Source organism: Xenopus laevis, chromosome 3S (genome assembly GCF_017654675.1).
Source record: "Xenopus laevis strain J_2021 chromosome 3S, Xenopus_laevis_v10.1, whole genome shotgun sequence".
NCBI classification, from domain to species: Eukaryota; Metazoa; Chordata; class Amphibia; order Anura; family Pipidae; genus Xenopus; species Xenopus laevis.
The window spans coordinates 123928214-123944131 of NC_054376.1; the positions used below are offsets into that span (position 1 = coordinate 123928214).

The window sequence follows — 15918 nt, forward strand, 5'->3', positions numbered from 1 at the left end:
TGAAGTCTCTAAATACATTCGTAACCAAACAAAGGTTCCGCATGGAATCAATCCAATCAGTATTAATGTCAATGACAGAGTGGTGTTACATGACAAAGGTAGATCTTCAGGACGCATATCTACATGTGCCCATTAGGAAGGATTCCCAAAAGTACCTACGGTTCACCGTCCTCCAGGACCAATATCAATTCAGAGCCCTCCCTTTCGGGCTCTGCAGAGTGCCAAGAGTATTCACGAAAATACTAAGTCCACTCATTTCACACCTCAGGCGCCTAGGGATTACACTCATTCCATATCTAGTAGAAATTCAGTTGTTGGTAAATGCTTACGGTACTTTCGTTCTCAGTGTCTTAGGTTCATCAAACAAAGTTAGCAGTCGCCAAACTCCCCAATCTTCATAAGTCGCAATATATCACTCTGGAGAACCTTTGCTTCTCAAACAAGTTATCCTTTATTGAATTGCACTACATGTTTTGGATCAAGGTGATCCTTCCTCAGGTGCTAGTGATGGCTTGTTGAGACAATAAATAGCGCAAATGACCTTTGTAAGGAACTCAGACCATTTAAGGTGAGAGCACACTCCACTAGTGCATCAAGTACATCAAGTACATCCTGGTCTCTACATAATTCAGCCACTCTAGAGCAAATCCCCACCCTTCTATAGTTCAGATTAGCGTTAGGGTTCCATGTTATATGATGATGTGAATGGTTGGTTCTTTGTTTGTTCTTCTCCAAACCTGATTGGCAAATGGAGAAGGAGGAGCACTGACTTAAATGAGGAGGGTGGAGCCAAAAAGTTCAACTTCTTCTGTACTGCCCCTGGAGGTGGACACTTAACCTCGCAGCATCTGCACTGACCGTTTGAGCTGTCTAGAAAAGGATTTTCCAGTAAGTTTAAAATCCTCCTTTCTGTGATAGTGGTTGGGACTTCCCTGTTGCACAGGCTGTGAGCTTTGATATTGGAGGATGCTCCTGCCAATCACAGCTGAGCCCTAACCACTGCTTGTACAACAGAATGGCCTTCCCCCTGATACATGGACAATCAGTTTAACAAGAATTGCCTGCCCCCACTGATGTCATAAGGAGATATCTCTATAAACACCTATAGGAGCAAATACAACACACCCATAAGGAACAGTCACCCCAACAAAAATACAGAATTTTACTTAAATATCTCCCTTTTCATTTCAAAAGAATGAAGACCCCCCCCCCCTTTATCCATAATGGAAAAGCTTGTCATTGGCCCCGAAAACTATAATGGCCACTGGCTGCTTTTATTAAAGGATAAGTAAACCTTTGAAATAAGTAAAGTAAGTAAATTATGACAATTTGTCCACCCACACATCACTAATTTTTAAGGGCTAAAATAACTGCATGAATTATTAGAACTAACTGCTACATTAAAACATAAGTAAACCTTTAAAATATGTGAATGTTAAATTGATGAGGGGGCTATTCTAAGCACTTTTGTCATTTGCATTTATTATTTATTTTATTTTTAGTCCAAGATATTAAGGGATACATGTACTGTTAATATGAATGAATTTTGTTACAACAGCGCCACCTGCTGGTCAGTTTCCCACCAGTCTGACCACCAAGTAGTCAAGGAAGTTGTCAGGAGAAAGAAAGAGGCTGCTCTGATGTTCTTCTGCTTAGGAAAAGAATTAGAAACCTTTCTCACATCTTTCCTAAGCAGAAGAACATCAGAGCAGCCTCTTTCTTTCTCCTGACAACTTCCTTGACTACTTGCTGGTCAGACTGGTGGGAAACTGACCAGCAGGTGGCGCTGTTGTAACAAAATTCATTCACATTAACAGCACATATATCCCTTAATATCTTGGAATAAAAAGAAAATAAATAATGAATGTAAATCACAAAAGTGCTTAGAATAGCCCCCTCATCCGTTTTACATTCACTTATTTTAATGGTTTACTTATCCTTTAACAAGAGAATCCAACCAATTTGGTGTTGCCAGTAATCAGTATTGAGCAGTTATGCTGTCCGGGAGTCCTTGGACCTAGCACAGTATGTAGGCACTTGCAAGTTGTGTCTGCATGCCAGCATTCAAATTAGCAAAAAGACATGGTGCCCATATTTTTGCACAGCCAGTTTTCACATTTAATTGCATACAACTGAATACTGCTTCACTAAAAATCTTTGTTCAGAAAACACCCCAGTACATACCACTGGTATCTTTTTTTGTTGAAAGTGGAGTAAATTATTATGCAGGCTGAGAGGGGTTCCCAAACTTTTTCATATGGCTGTATGTTGTATCAGTAGTCAGAAGCAGCAGTGCAGAGAACATACATATTAGGTGCTGCTTTCAGTAGGAATTACATTGGCAAATTGAAAAGGTGTACAGGTGTTAGGGCTGGAGGTCGGTGTATAGGTGTTAGAGCTGGAGGTCAGTGAAAGTCAAGAAGCAAGGGTTTGAGGACCTTTTGTTATGACTGTTGCCACTGGGGGGCACCATTCCCTTGGAACTCTAGAGATTGAACATGGCTTCCACTCACCCCTGTCCAGCCATAGCAAATTATTAGGGTGCATTTCCCACTTTAAATGCCCCCTGTGCTCTCAGATTGTCCCACAATTGCTACATGAGCCGCAGGGAGGCTTAGTTGCCCTGGGCTTTAGTGTTGCAGGTTTGTGGCTAGAGCAGATATGAGATATGATTGGTGGTGAGAGTGAGGGGGAAGCCCTGCCATTCATGAGCACAGGCACAGAGCTGGATTCATGAGTCTATTCGCTGGAAGGAGCCTTCCTGCCTGCCCCCCATTTCTTGGTGTGGGGGGGGCATTGGGAGGTGAGGAATTAGCCGTGTGTGTCAGTGCAGCCGTGGGGGCCATGTGATCCCCAGTGACCAGGCTTTTTCTTATTTTGGAGACCAAAACCTTGTGTTTCCCTGAATATATTATTTTTTTTCCTGCTGCAAGTAATTGCCTTTTGGCAGTTTTCCTTAAATTTAACTTTAAGGCCATTGTCGACATCACTATTCCAAGACATTGTTTTTTTTATGATGTATTTTGTTCTGCAACTCTCAGGCTTGGACTTGCAGTGCTGTCTGGTTGCTAGGGTTTAATTACCCTAGTGATCAGCCAGCAGATATAAACAAATAAACACAGAATACAATTGATCCGTAACTATCTATTTGGTTGCCATGGTCAGTGGCATAAGCAAGGTTTTGTTTTTTTTAACTACAGGCTAGAAGTAGGCAGAATATTGTAGGTCAATCCATAACATACTAAAAGTTACAGGTGAACTTTACCTTTAATGTTACACTGAGCACCACTCTTGGCACAGAGCAGGGCAAAGCAAAGTAGAAGGGGGCACAATGATAAAAGGAGAAGGAAAGCTACCGAAGCAGTTTATTGCCAATAGATTAGCCACAATAGTACAAGCTATAACACTATTTATTCTGCAGAATTCTCTACCATACCTAAGTAAACCGCTCTAGAAATTCTCTCTGTTTGTTTAGGATAGCGGCTGCCATATTAGCTTGGTGTGACTTCCTGTCTGAGTCTCTCCCTGCTCATTCATAGCTCTGGGCTCAGATTACAGCAGTGAGGGGGAGAGGAGCAAACTGAGCATGCTCAAGCCCTAGCCCTGGAGGTTTAAGCTGAAAACAGGAAGTCTGATACAGAAGCCCATGAGTACACAATAGAAGGAAAGAAATGTGGTGTTTCTTTTGACAGAGGACTCAGAGCAGCATTACCTTGAGGGTTTACTGGTGTATTTATATAGACCTTTCTGATAAAGCCTATTTAATTTTAGCCTTTCCTTCTCCTTTAAGGGCTGCAAGTAGGATTCCTTGGCATTTATATCAATACATGACTTACAAAAGATACCCACGGCCAGTTACAGCTTGGCACCTCTCATGCCTGTTTTCCACCCTCTGCTGCTTTATAACAGCATCACTTTATTTGCAGTTTTTTTTTATCAGTTTTATTCTTTTTTCCCCTTTATTTCCTCTGCACAGGAGGCCTCCCCCCACTGCTCCGGCCAAGCCAAATTTTTGGTGAAAACACCTCACTTGCCTCCACCTCTTCTCCTTTTGCCCTCGGTGTCACCTGGATTCCGTATACTGCAATCTCGCTGAAGGGGGCGGCACAAATGCCTTGATGGAGGGGGTCGAGCAGCTGTTTAGAAGAATATGGCTTCCTTCTTCCCATGGAGCTGACACTTTTGGTCTGAAAAGAACCTTGTAAGCCATGAACCCTTGCTGGAACCCCCGGCTCTATTATTTCCTTGTCACAAGGGACTTTTGGTGTGTTTTTTTTTTTTTATAAAGCACCTGTCCATTTTCTGATTGGTTCTGCCCCTATGACTGCTGCTTCCCCATCAGGAAGATCTCACTGGGGTCGCCCATTTCCTCCTGGTGACTGGGATTCATCATCATACATTGTCACCTGTTTAGTTGGGGGCCACGGGACCCAAGGATCGGGCCCTTCAGTTTGGGATCCAGACATAACAATGTATAGGTATAATATAGACAGCAGCCTAGCCGATGGGTATGGGAAGAATTTAATGGCGGTAAGTGAGCAAAAGGGATCCTACTTAACTGATGCTGGTAACCAGTAGCGCATTAACAATAGGTTTGATTCTGGTCCCTTTAAAAGTTGACCCTTGGACGAATCCAGGCTTCCATTTTGGGAACAGCCGTTTGTGCAGGAAGTGTATTTGGCTCGCGAGCGCTCGACCGAACCAAAATTTACCTCTTGGACTAATAAAGGTAACAATATTTCCTTCTGAGGATGCGATTTTTGGGGAACTTTGTTAAAGAATAAGTAAACCTTCGAAATAAGTGAATGTAAAATTGATGAGGGGCTATTCTAAGCATGTTTGTAATTTACATTCATTATTTATTTTCTTTTTATTCCAAGATATTAAGGGATACATGTACTGTTAATATGAATGAATTTTGTTACACCAGCGCCACCTGCTGGTCAGTTTCCCACCAGTCTGACCACCAAGTAGTCAAGGAAGTTGTCAGGAGAAAGAAAGAGGCTGCTCTGATGTTCTTCTACTTAGGAAAATAATTAAAAACCTTTCTCGCATCTTTCCTAAGCAGAAGAACATCAGAGCAGTCTCTTTCTTTCTCCTGACAACTTCCTTGACTACTTGGTGGTCAGACTGGTGGGAAACTGACCAGCAGGTGGCGCTGTTGTAACAAAATTCATTCATATTAACAGTACATGTATCCCTTAATATCTTGGAATACAAAGAAAATAAATAATGAATGTAAAATTACAGAAGTGCTTAGAATAGCCCAATTTTACATTCACTTATTTTAAAGTTTTACTTATCCTTTAAGAACCCTAATCTGCATATAGACGTTTTAAAGGAAAACTATACCCCCAAAATGAATACTTAAGCAACAGATAGTTTATATCAAATTGAATGACATATATTAAAGAATCTTACCAAACTGGAATATATATTTACATAAATATTGCCCTTTTTCATCTCTTGCCTTGAACCACCATTTCGTGACTCTATCTGTGCTGCCTCAGAGATCACCTGACCAGAAATACTACAACACTAACTGTAACAGGAAGAAGTGAGGAAGCAAAAGGCAGAACTCTGTCTGTTAATTGGCTCATGTGACCTTACATGTGGTTTGTATGTGTGCACAGTGAATCTTACGATCTCAGGGGGCGGCCCTTGTTTTTTAAAATGGCAGTTTTCTATTTATGATTACAAATGGCACATACTACTAAAAAAGTATATTATTATGATAATGGTTCATTTACATGAAGCAGGGTTTTACACATGAGCTGTTTTACTCAGTATCTTTTAATAGAGACCTACATTGTTTGGGGGGTATAGTTTTCCTTTAAGAGGATTAAGTCCATAAATCGCAGATGGTGCATTCCTAACTTTTACCATAATGTCACCTGCCCGGAGGCAAAGTCGAGCATCATAGGACAAATGGGCCGGGAGATTCCTGCAGTATCACTGGGTTAGAAGAGGCCACCATTCCACCATTGTATCCAACTTCTTGGCCCTGAGTCCTTGTTATAATCCATTACAGTCGGCAACGTGAGTCTTGCCATTTACTGTTTAGCATATTTGGATCAGGCCAATCTTGCAGCCACATTATTGGGCTTTATTGTATTGGGGTGCAGGATGGGAAGAAGAGCGGCTTCACCACTGCCATCATCAGGAAGTGGGTGAAGGGACAGTTGGGTTTCTTACACCAATGCTGTGGGTTACTGCTTATAATAACTTGTCCAATCAGATCATTGCTTTGGTTGTTCTACCTGCAGCTACTGCCCACGTACAAACCTGCCCACTGTCTGAATGGGGCTGAGGACACCCAGCTGGAAACCCAGTTGTTTTTTTTTAATCTCCCATAAATCTGAAATTCGACTAGTCGAAATGTATTAATAAAAGTCTAATTTTTAATATTCAGATGAATTTAAATGACCCAAAAAGGCTAATCGAATTCGAAAAAACTCGAATGTCAGGAAGGCTGCAAACGTCTCCAAATTGATCCCTGTGCCTTTCCCATTGACTTAAACAGTAATTCGGCAAATAGTCAAATTTGAATTCTTAAAGGGCCAGAGTATGATAAATCTCGAAAATCAAATTTATAATTTTTTAAAAACACAAATCAAGTTTGGATAACACACTAATCGAATCTGACAGACTTTCAATTCGACCCTTGATAAATCTGCTCCTTAATGAACTGCTCATTTAAGAAAATTTGCACCGGGCCTTATCCGTATAGCCTAGGGCCGACAATGAATTAATAATGGGGCCCATCAGGAAGGACTGCATCAGTGAGCTATTGTGGCATCTTCTAACCTGCCCAATAGGTATATGGCTGATGTTCCCTTGCTGAGCAGGAACCTTGTACAGAAGTGCTTTGTGCCCGACACCAACCTTCCAACATGGTTCTGGTTAGAAAGAAAAAAGTTTTACCAAAACACTCTTCTCTAGGAGCCTTAATCTCCAGAAATCGCACAATTTATTGGATGCATTCCTTCCTTAGAAATCATTTGGCGTGAGTATTCGGCAGCAGAATAGCATTTTAATTAGCTGATGTTGAACCAATCGGCAGGGTTTCGGCACTGGAGGGATATTTTATAGATTGACCCCTGGAAACGGACAAGCCGCAGATCACTGTAAGGGCTCCGGCCCATGAAATATACGTAGCCAAAGCTGGACTGACTACTGGCAATTGACCGAATTCCTGTACCGTAACCCTGTAAAATGCGTTTAATATAAATTTGTTAATTACTACTGCCCCTTTTATGTATGTAACAAGTGTGTTCCTTCTTTTTTTTCTTCTTCTTCTTTCGCTGGAATCTGGATTTTGCCTTAAATTGAACGTGCGCCACTTTTGGGTAGATTTGTAGTGATGATGCTTTTGCCCTATAGAGACCGATTCTACAGAGAGGTGTTTTTATTAGGAGACTTTGTATTTAACACCTTAATGCACAAGCATGTTAATAAAGGCAGCCATGTATTTATGGGATATTTACTCTTGTTGTGCGTTCTCAGTATCTGCCTGGCCTGATATATTGCCTCCGAACATGATACCACTGTCCATGGATCCCTAGGCAAGAAATACGGTATCTACAGAGTGAAGTCTGCAACGTTCTGCACAGTCGATTTGCTCTTTAATAATGTGTATTTATACCCAATATATGGATAATATTTCTTTTAACATGTGCGGGCTGACACTTGTGCAAAATATCCCGGCCAAGCTCTTCTTGCTTGAAACCTAACAGTGCCTCACATCCAGCGGCATCTATTTATAGACATATGCCTGACCCACCCCATCCGTGATGTTAGAAACAGGGCGGGTCAGGCGTGGGTATATAGACATGGACCCACAGGCAGGGTCAGGTACCAGATCATGGGCGGGTTCGGGTCAGCTGCGGGACAACAATTTGTCTACCCACACATCACTTATTCTTAAGGGCAAAAATAACTACATGCATTATTAGAACTAACTGCTACATTAATGCATAAATAAATCTTTAAGTAATTGTAAAATTGACGAGGGGGCTGTTCTAAGCACTTTCATAATTTACATTCATTATTTATTTTTTTACTATTCCAAGATATTAAGGGATACATGTACTGTTAATATGAATGGATTTTGTTACAACAGCGCCACCTGCTGGTCAGTTTCCCACCAGTCTGACCACCAAGTAGTCAAGGAAGTTGTCAGGAGAGAGAAAGAGGCTGCTCTGATGTTCTTCTGCTTAGGAAAGACATGAGGTTTCTATTCTAATTCTTTTCCTAAGCAGAAGAACATCAGAGCAGCCTCTTTCTTTCTCCTGACAACTTCCTTGACTACTTGGTGGTCAGACTGGTGGGAAACTGACCAGCAGGTGGCGCTGTTGTAACAAAATTAATTCATATTAACAGTACATGTATCCCTTAATATCTTGGAATAGTAAAAAAATAAATAATGAATGTAAATTATGAAAGTGCTTAGAATAGCACCCTCGTTAATTTTACACTTATGTTAAAGGTTAACTTATCCTTTAACATTTGGACTGTGCCATGGTTGTGCCACAGTATCACCCAGATTACATGCAGCGTTGAACAGAGGGCCCTCACACACCCCAACCAAAGCCGAGCACACCATGTTATTTCATTTTCCTGGCAGCCCAGTCCAACACTGATTGCACAGGATCCTCAGTCTAAATTAACAGAAATGTTTTACTTCCCAACAACAGAAGGGATCTATGTTCCAACAACCACTTGCTCTGATATTCATGAACTGCAGTGTCTGTTTAAAGGGGAAATTCTTCTTAGCAAAGACATTTCATATGTTACAGAGGGATCCAGTCCGTGCAGGTTTCATTTGGTCTTGGATTCATTAGATGGGCACATTAGGATTCTCATGTTGGGTGGGGTCGCCAGAGTTTAACATGATGTGGGTGACAACAAGCTGGGCCAAATCGGGAACTGACTGTTTATTCAATGATCGGATCATAATGGAGGCTTGTGACCCATCGAGAGAAAACCTATCAACCCAATGGTGCGGTCCTCACCCCCTGCCCAATGTATATCTGCCTAATTTAAAACAAGATATCAGTTGTGCCCATTGGTAGGGGCCCCATACAAGGACCAATAAGCTGCCGACGGACTCAGAACGAACTAAGTGGGCAGCTTTTATTTATTTTTATAAATAAATGGCCAGATTTATTTATTTTTTAAATATATATATATAATATATATTGAGCGAGAATGAAGATCAACTGCAAACTGTCTTCTGCTGTTTACACCATGCTAAAAGTTATTTTTAAGGTAACTGACACCTTTGTCCAAAATAAATAAATATATATATATAAATATATAATACACAAAAGCCATGAATATCTTGTAAAGTATATCCTTATAAACGGTGAGTTCTGATGTCATCAGTTATAAACGATGAGTTCTGATGTCATTTCTGTCACATGACTCACTGAAACTTGTGTATTATAATAAAGTATGCCCAGTTGTTACCTCGGAGTTCCATGACCTCTATAAAAACACTGACTACTCGGTAATTTATAATATCCTTATATTTTACAACGGGTACTTTATTCATTATATAATCTACAGTCTGGTCATTTCCTCGGAGTTCCATGACCTGTATAAAAACACTCGGCCTTCGGCCTCGTACTTTTATATGGTCATGAAACTCCTCGGTAACTTATAATATCCTTATATTTTACAAGAGGGGGTACTTTGTTCACTATATATAAAAAGCGGATTCAGAACGTGCTGTTTATAACAGGGATCCCTCACGCCGAATTTGATGCCATCGGGTTCAAATTGAATGCCAGCGCGCCCGAATTGGACGCTGAACCCCCCCACCCCCCTTCCAACTTTTCACACAAAATGTAGATTATAATGCATAATATACCTCCTACTAGGCCTTCAGCCTCATGCTTTTATATGATCACATAACTCCTCTGTGACATAATATCTTTATAAATTACAGTAGGGGGTACATTAAACACAACCCCCCCCAATGGAAAGGCCGTCCCCCATAGACTCCATTTTATCCAAATCAAAAACTTTTAAAATGATTTCCTTTTCCTCTGTAATAATAAAACAGTAGCTTGTACTTGATCCCAACTAAGATATAATTAATCCTTATTGGAAGCAAAACCAGCCTACTGGGGTTATTTAATGTTTATATGATTTTCTAGTAGACTTAAGGTATGAAGATCCAAATTACAGAAAGATCCATTATCCGGAAAGCCCCAGGTCCCGACCATTCTGGATAACAGGTCCCATTCCTCTATATATACGCGCACAAACGTTTTTTAAAAAGTGTCCATTTATTAAAGACAACTTGCCTGTTAATCTCTCTATTCAGCATCTTTCTTTTACTGACTAATCATATGACAAGGTCGCACAAACATATATAAAAACAACAATTTCCATTTAGAAATCACGAAGGATGATTTAATACAGCACATGTAAATGGGAGGGGGTTTGTTCTGAGCAACGCGGGGGGCTGAAGAGGCACGGATGAAGTCTTATATAAAAATATAAAATCTTTTCATAGCAGCAATGTGGTTGTACAGAGTCTGTGGCCCAGAGAGAGAGAGAGAGAGATTATACTAGCTGAAATATCCCCGTACCTCTGAGCTCGACAATACTGAGCCCTGGCTGTACTTTCACTTTATGGAGGGTCACCTTGGAGTAAGTACAGAGAGGCCCAATCAGCATCCCACTAAATAGTAACTTTCTATGACATCTTATGGCAGCTCCTCTGGCATTTGCCAGTACCCACAGATTGCCAGTCCGGGCCTGGTTCTCCCCTCGCACACCATATAAAACAGAAAGTGAAAATAAAAATGAATCGAGGTGCTGCATAGGACAATAAACTGGGGCTTAATATGTAAACATCGGCAGTCTATCAAAGCCTCACATCCCCCAGTTTAACTGCTGAACGCACAGCCCGAGTGTCGGAGTACAACACCAGCAAGATAACTATGTTGAAGGGTCGGAAAGGGGGCTCAGCTAAATAAAACACCAGTAAGTACTGACATTATCACTATAGTGAGTGAGTCCATGTGTCTAGTTTTTGTGCTTGGAAAACAGTAGGGTGTCGTTTTTAAACCCTGGGTAAATTGGGCTATAACTGTAGCAACTAATCTGTCGGCAGCAGTATCGCCAATGAAAGCAGACATCTGGTTGCTGTGGGATACCAGTGTCCATAGGGCAGCGCAGAAACAAATGGTCGGGGAAAAGTGTAGTCACATGACTTTTCTCCAACAATTCAGAGATCCACTTTGGTGATATTTTATAGCAATGACAGGGATATTTTGGGCAGACCCAAAACACCCAGCATTGGCACCCATTCCCAGGCTCCTCAACACAATCAACATAGAACTTAGTTATATCACATCATGTAGCGGAAGTCTCATCGTACTATCACTTTAACCAAATTGTGTTACCAACATGTCTTGTGTTGTAATCCTGGTGCTGTCTTTAAGGGTCTGAGTAATATAGTTAAGGTTCCTATACAAGGGCCGATATAAGATACCGACCGATTAAGTCAGCAGTTTATTGGGCAGAATATGAGGTCCTCCGACGGGCTTCCCCGATCGATACAGTATCTCGCCAAAAGTCGGGCAGATGTCCAACGGGCAGGTTTAAAACTCCTGTCAGATCGAGGACTGCATCAGTTGGTTGATGCATCCCCTCAATCCAACCTCCCATATTCTCCTCGTTGCGATCCAATTTTTAGGCCCTATTGTCCATGATCAGATTAGCCCAATATTGCCCACCTCAAGGTGGGCACATCAAGGAAAGATTCGCTTTTTGGCGAGGTCACATATGAACGGATCTCTGTATCTAAAGCCACCTTTACACTTGCTTGTCAATTTTGCAAGGGTGTCTGATCCAGAGCCATGATCAATAAATATATATAGTATCCTTTTATATGTAACCTACCCTTCACCATGAGAGCTTTCTGCTCCTAAAGGACTAGATGTGTTGGGATTATGACTGATAAGGACGGTCGTATATCTGAGCTGCTCCGGTAAACAAGATAATTACACATCATTATTGCTTTAAAGTCTCTGCTACAAAAAACAAAATTCTTTCTACCCATTTGGTAAATTTGTTCTAAAAAGTGCATCCCATAAAATCATAGCCACGACCGTGGGAGATATCTCATCCAATGTCCTCAATGGTGCCAACATGGTGGGAGGGTCAGCTGTTTGGCTCCTGCTCAGGGGCACCGTGAGCATTAAGTCCGGATCTTGCGCTTGTCGTCGAAGAGGCTTTTCAGCATATAAACCTGGAGGAAGGCCACCGCAACCAGCACGCCTACGTTTATGGCTGACCAGAAGGTTACTCTGTTGAGGTTACTCTCCTGGAGGTTCCGGTCTCGTGCCTCAAAGGCACGAAGTACTGTCTGCATTTGGATACTGCGCTCCAGCCTGGACTTCACACTCTCTATGGACTCCTATGGAAAGGAGAAGAAAGAAGTCTCATGTTAAATTGTAAGAATACGACATAAATTGAAGCATTAATGGCTCATCCCCTGGACCTAACAACACGTAATACCTCGAAAGTCAGGGGGGCAGAATCTCACCTTGATGTCCTCCAGCTTTATGTCTAGAAGCTCATCAGGTTCAACAATGTCTGCCCAGCTGTCTGGCTCCTCGTCCCCCTGCTGATTGTCAAATATCAGCTCAAAGAAAACCAGTTTCTCAGAGATAGTGCTGAAGGAGTTATCGAAACAGATCATGTAGTCCCCGGCCTCTGTCGGCTCCACCCTGCAAAGGCACCATGGGGAGTAAATTAGGAACATATACAGTACATGTAAGGAAGCAAATAGAACTATGGAGAAGGACTTTCTAGGATGCATGCATGGTCACTACTTACGTATGTACGCCGTCTGATCTCCGTCTCTCCATGATAAGCAAGATCCCCGAGGGAGTAGTAACCGAGAAGTCCACATCTAGGCCAGCGCCACCGATCACCTGCACAACAGAGAGGAGGCTTGGCCTTTGCACCAGAATTGGTGGCTCCTAATATGAGCCAGAGCGTTTGGTAATAAGTTCTCCTTCCCTAATTGGTCTCTCTGCATGTTTCCTAGGAAAACTTCCCTACATCACACACACTATGGAGAGGACACAACTTCTTTAGGATAATGGCAATGCCACGTTTGGGTGTTTTGTCACCAAAGCATTTTCCGCCACCACATTTTTCATCATCTGCACCAAGGGTCGGAAACAGGATTGCCAGGTTGGCGGTTTTCCAGCCAAATTGGGCTACTAATTTAAAGCCTAGGCAGGTTTTTAAAGTACAAACTAGCCAAGGTACGTATTTGGGCTACTTTTTGGGTCTTTGGCTGGTTTGTACTTTGGAACCAGTCAAAGTTTTTTCTTGCCCTAATGTGCCAATCCTACGTATTCCAATGCATGTTGGGTAATGTAGCTTTTGTTTAACCACTTGCCGACAGCCAAGTTTAATGTAAGACCAATACCCAGAATGCAATGGGACTGACTTCGAGAAGTTGGGAGTTACCAGATTTGGGGCTCTGTACACTCTATTAAGATTTCTCGAATTTTCCCATGACTTTCCTCAATTTCTGACAATTATGGGGCAAAAATCAGCTGGCCCCCAAAAATGTCTAGAGGTTGACTTGTTTTACCTGTATTTATTGAAATGTAATATGTTTTTTGGGCCTTATGGGGCCCCTATACCTCTTGGGCCCCCCTCTGTAGTTACGCCCCTGGTGACGTGCAAAGTGGGACAGATTTGCCTAACCGTGAAAATTTGAAAAAGGCATATTTTCACATATAGACATTTATTTTTTAGACTTTTTTTTTTTTTCACTGCACATAGTGATATTTTTGGGCTACTGTGGAAGTGCCGCTTGGCCAGGTTTTGTAGCTGATTTTGGCTGCTTTTGAAAATTAGACCTGGTAACCCTGGTCAGCAGGTACCTCTTGTAGATACATTAGCCACCTATTGGGCTGGAAAACACTTCAGCAACAACATGGACAACATGGAGCCATGATCCTTACTATTTTCTACATACATACAATTCCAAAGCACAAAAATCAGCACAGCCAACTATAACTCCCACCCAAGTTAACCTTCTGTCAGCAGAGCACTAACCGAACTCACAGCAGACCTCTATTAACACCCTGTATGAGTTTGTATATTCTTTATAAAAACACCTCCCTCAGAAACCAAAGAGCATGCAGTCTAAAATTAGGAGGCATATATAGGGACCAGGCAGGTTCAAAGTGCCCCCTGCTGCTTCTATAAGCTACAGGTCTCTGGCTTGTGTTAGCTTTATGCACCACAGTTTCGACCTCTGCTTTTGAAAATTAGACCTGGCAACCCTGATCGGCAGGTACCACTCATAGATACATTAGCCTCCCATTGGGCTGGAAAACAATTTAACAACAAGAGTGCTTCGTTTTCTGAAGTTGCCCGAAGTTTCCTCGTGAGGCAACTTCAGAAAACAAAGTGCTCCGAGTGCCACCCTGTCGGCAATTTAGATTCTAGCTGGCGGGAAATCTTTTCGGGGAGATTAGTCGCCCGAAGAAGAGGCGATTTGTCGCCAGGGGACTAAATCTCCCCCGGGTGACTGAACTCCATTCACTGAGGTTCACAAGTGTTTTTCATGGCTTAACACTCACACTAGTGACCCACTGGAATAACCGTCACCCTGGAACTGCCAATATTACAGGCCATGTGCTTGCATTTTAAATCTTATGTATGGGGTAAAATATATGGAACTTGCTCTAAGATATTTTGTAGGAGTCTGTATACAAAATTACTTCTTTTTTTCTTGAATGAAAACAGCTGGAAATGTGGTGAAAAAGGGTTGTAATTTAAAGAGACGCAAAAGATGTAAATATGAACAAAAAAAATCAACTTAGAGGAAAAATCAATGGCCTGTAAAGGGGTTGTTCACCTTTAAATTAACTTGTTAGTATGATGTAGAGACTGATATTGAGACAATTTGCAATTGGTTTTTATTTTTTGCATTATTTAGCTTTTTATTCAGCAGCTCTCTGGTTTGCAATTTCAGCCATCTGGTTGCTAGGGTCCAAATTCCCCTAGCAACCATGCATTGATTTGAAAAAGAGACGGAATATGAATAGGAAAGGCCTGAATAGAAAGAGGAGTAATAAAAAGTAACAGTAACAATACATTTGTAGCCTTACAGAGCATTTGTTTTTTTTTTTAGATGGGGTCAGTGACCCTCATTTGAAAGATGGAAAGAGTCAGAAGAAGAAGGCAAATAATTAAAAAGCTATAAAAAAAAAAAAATGAAGGCCAATTGAAAAGTTGCTTGGGATAGGCCATTCTATAGATCATTAAAAGTTAACTTAAAGGTGAACCACCCCTTTAAGAACAACCCAATACCTAGAAATGAATTGTCAGCTCCTAGGGAAAGTGATGCAGAAGCAATGGCTGTTGGACTACAACTCCCACAATCCCCAGTCAGTTACTTCCCACCAGCGAATAAACAGAGGAGGTTCCCAAGTAGAAGAGACGTGGGGATAAGTTACAACTCCCAGCACGCTCTGCTTCTGCCAGGCAGGGAGTTGTGGTGTCGCTGTTGAAGTTGAGAGGAGTTGCCATACCTGATACTCTATCTCCATACTGCCATTGTACAACGTGCTCTGGTAGAAACATTCTTGTCTCCCCGCCGGCAGCAGGAACGTGAGCTCCGAGTCCTGAGGCTGAACAGCAACGGCGGCCGCCACCGGGAGCACAAGAAATAAGAAGCTGCTCGGCCAAGCCATAGAGGCGTATACGTGACTCCTCCAACACCGACTCCTCTTCCGCAGGCATTGCCTCGCCCTCCCATTGGCTCCTCCGCATATCAGGGATTCCAAACTTGCCGCCACATTGGTGGAAGACGTGACCGTTCGAAAACAATCGGTTTCTCATTGGCTACCTTGCTAATGAGCCCCG

At 41.9% G+C, this 15918-nt stretch overlaps 2 protein-coding genes across 3 annotated transcripts in view; one reads left to right on the forward strand and one right to left on the reverse strand.

Moving 5' to 3' along the window:
- Window positions 1-4738, forward strand: part of LOC108703474 (dynamin-2) — an 81148-nt gene extending 76410 nt beyond the window's left edge. Inside the window, exon 22 of the mRNA XM_041588880.1 lies at window positions 3977-4738. Within this exon, the coding sequence (XP_041444814.1) occupies window positions 3977-4019 (43 nt within the window). The 3' untranslated portion in view covers window positions 4020-4738. The remainder of the gene's footprint in view (window positions 1-3976) is intronic.
- Window positions 4739-10322: 5584 nt separating this feature from the next.
- On the reverse strand, window positions 10323-15841 carry LOC108703478 (transmembrane emp24 domain-containing protein 1). Of its 2 annotated transcripts, none has more exons than XM_018239614.2 (4): window positions 15585-15841; window positions 12859-12956; window positions 12566-12749; window positions 10323-12436 (listed from the first exon to the last, which is right to left on the reverse strand). In XM_018239614.2, exons 1-4 carry the CDS (start codon window positions 15744-15746, stop codon window positions 12218-12220), a joined length of 663 nt encoding a protein of 220 aa, XP_018095103.1. In that variant the 5' UTR covers window positions 15747-15841; the 3' UTR covers window positions 10323-12217. The 2 variants fall into 2 exon arrangements, with proteins under 2 accessions (XP_018095103.1, XP_041444815.1); XM_041588881.1 differs by having other exon boundaries at window positions 12538-12749; window positions 15585-15752.
- Between the last annotated feature and the right edge of the window lie 77 nt (window positions 15842-15918).

What these genes read in the sequence shown, in the direction of transcription:
- LOC108703478 (XM_018239614.2), bottom strand. Translation starts at nt 15,746, where the DNA reads ATGGCTTGGCCGAGCAGCTTCTTATTTCTTGTGCTCCCGGTGGCGGCC. An exon ending in GTATGGAGATAGAGTATCAG is followed by an intron (nt 12,957 to 15,584) that starts GTATGGCAACTC and finishes TCTGTTGTGCAG; the next exon opens with GTGATCGGTGGCGCTGGCCT. An exon ending in TAAAGCTGGAGGACATCAAG is followed by an intron (nt 12,437 to 12,565) that starts GTGAGATTCTGC and finishes TCCTTTCCATAG; the next exon opens with GAGTCCATAGAGAGTGTGAA.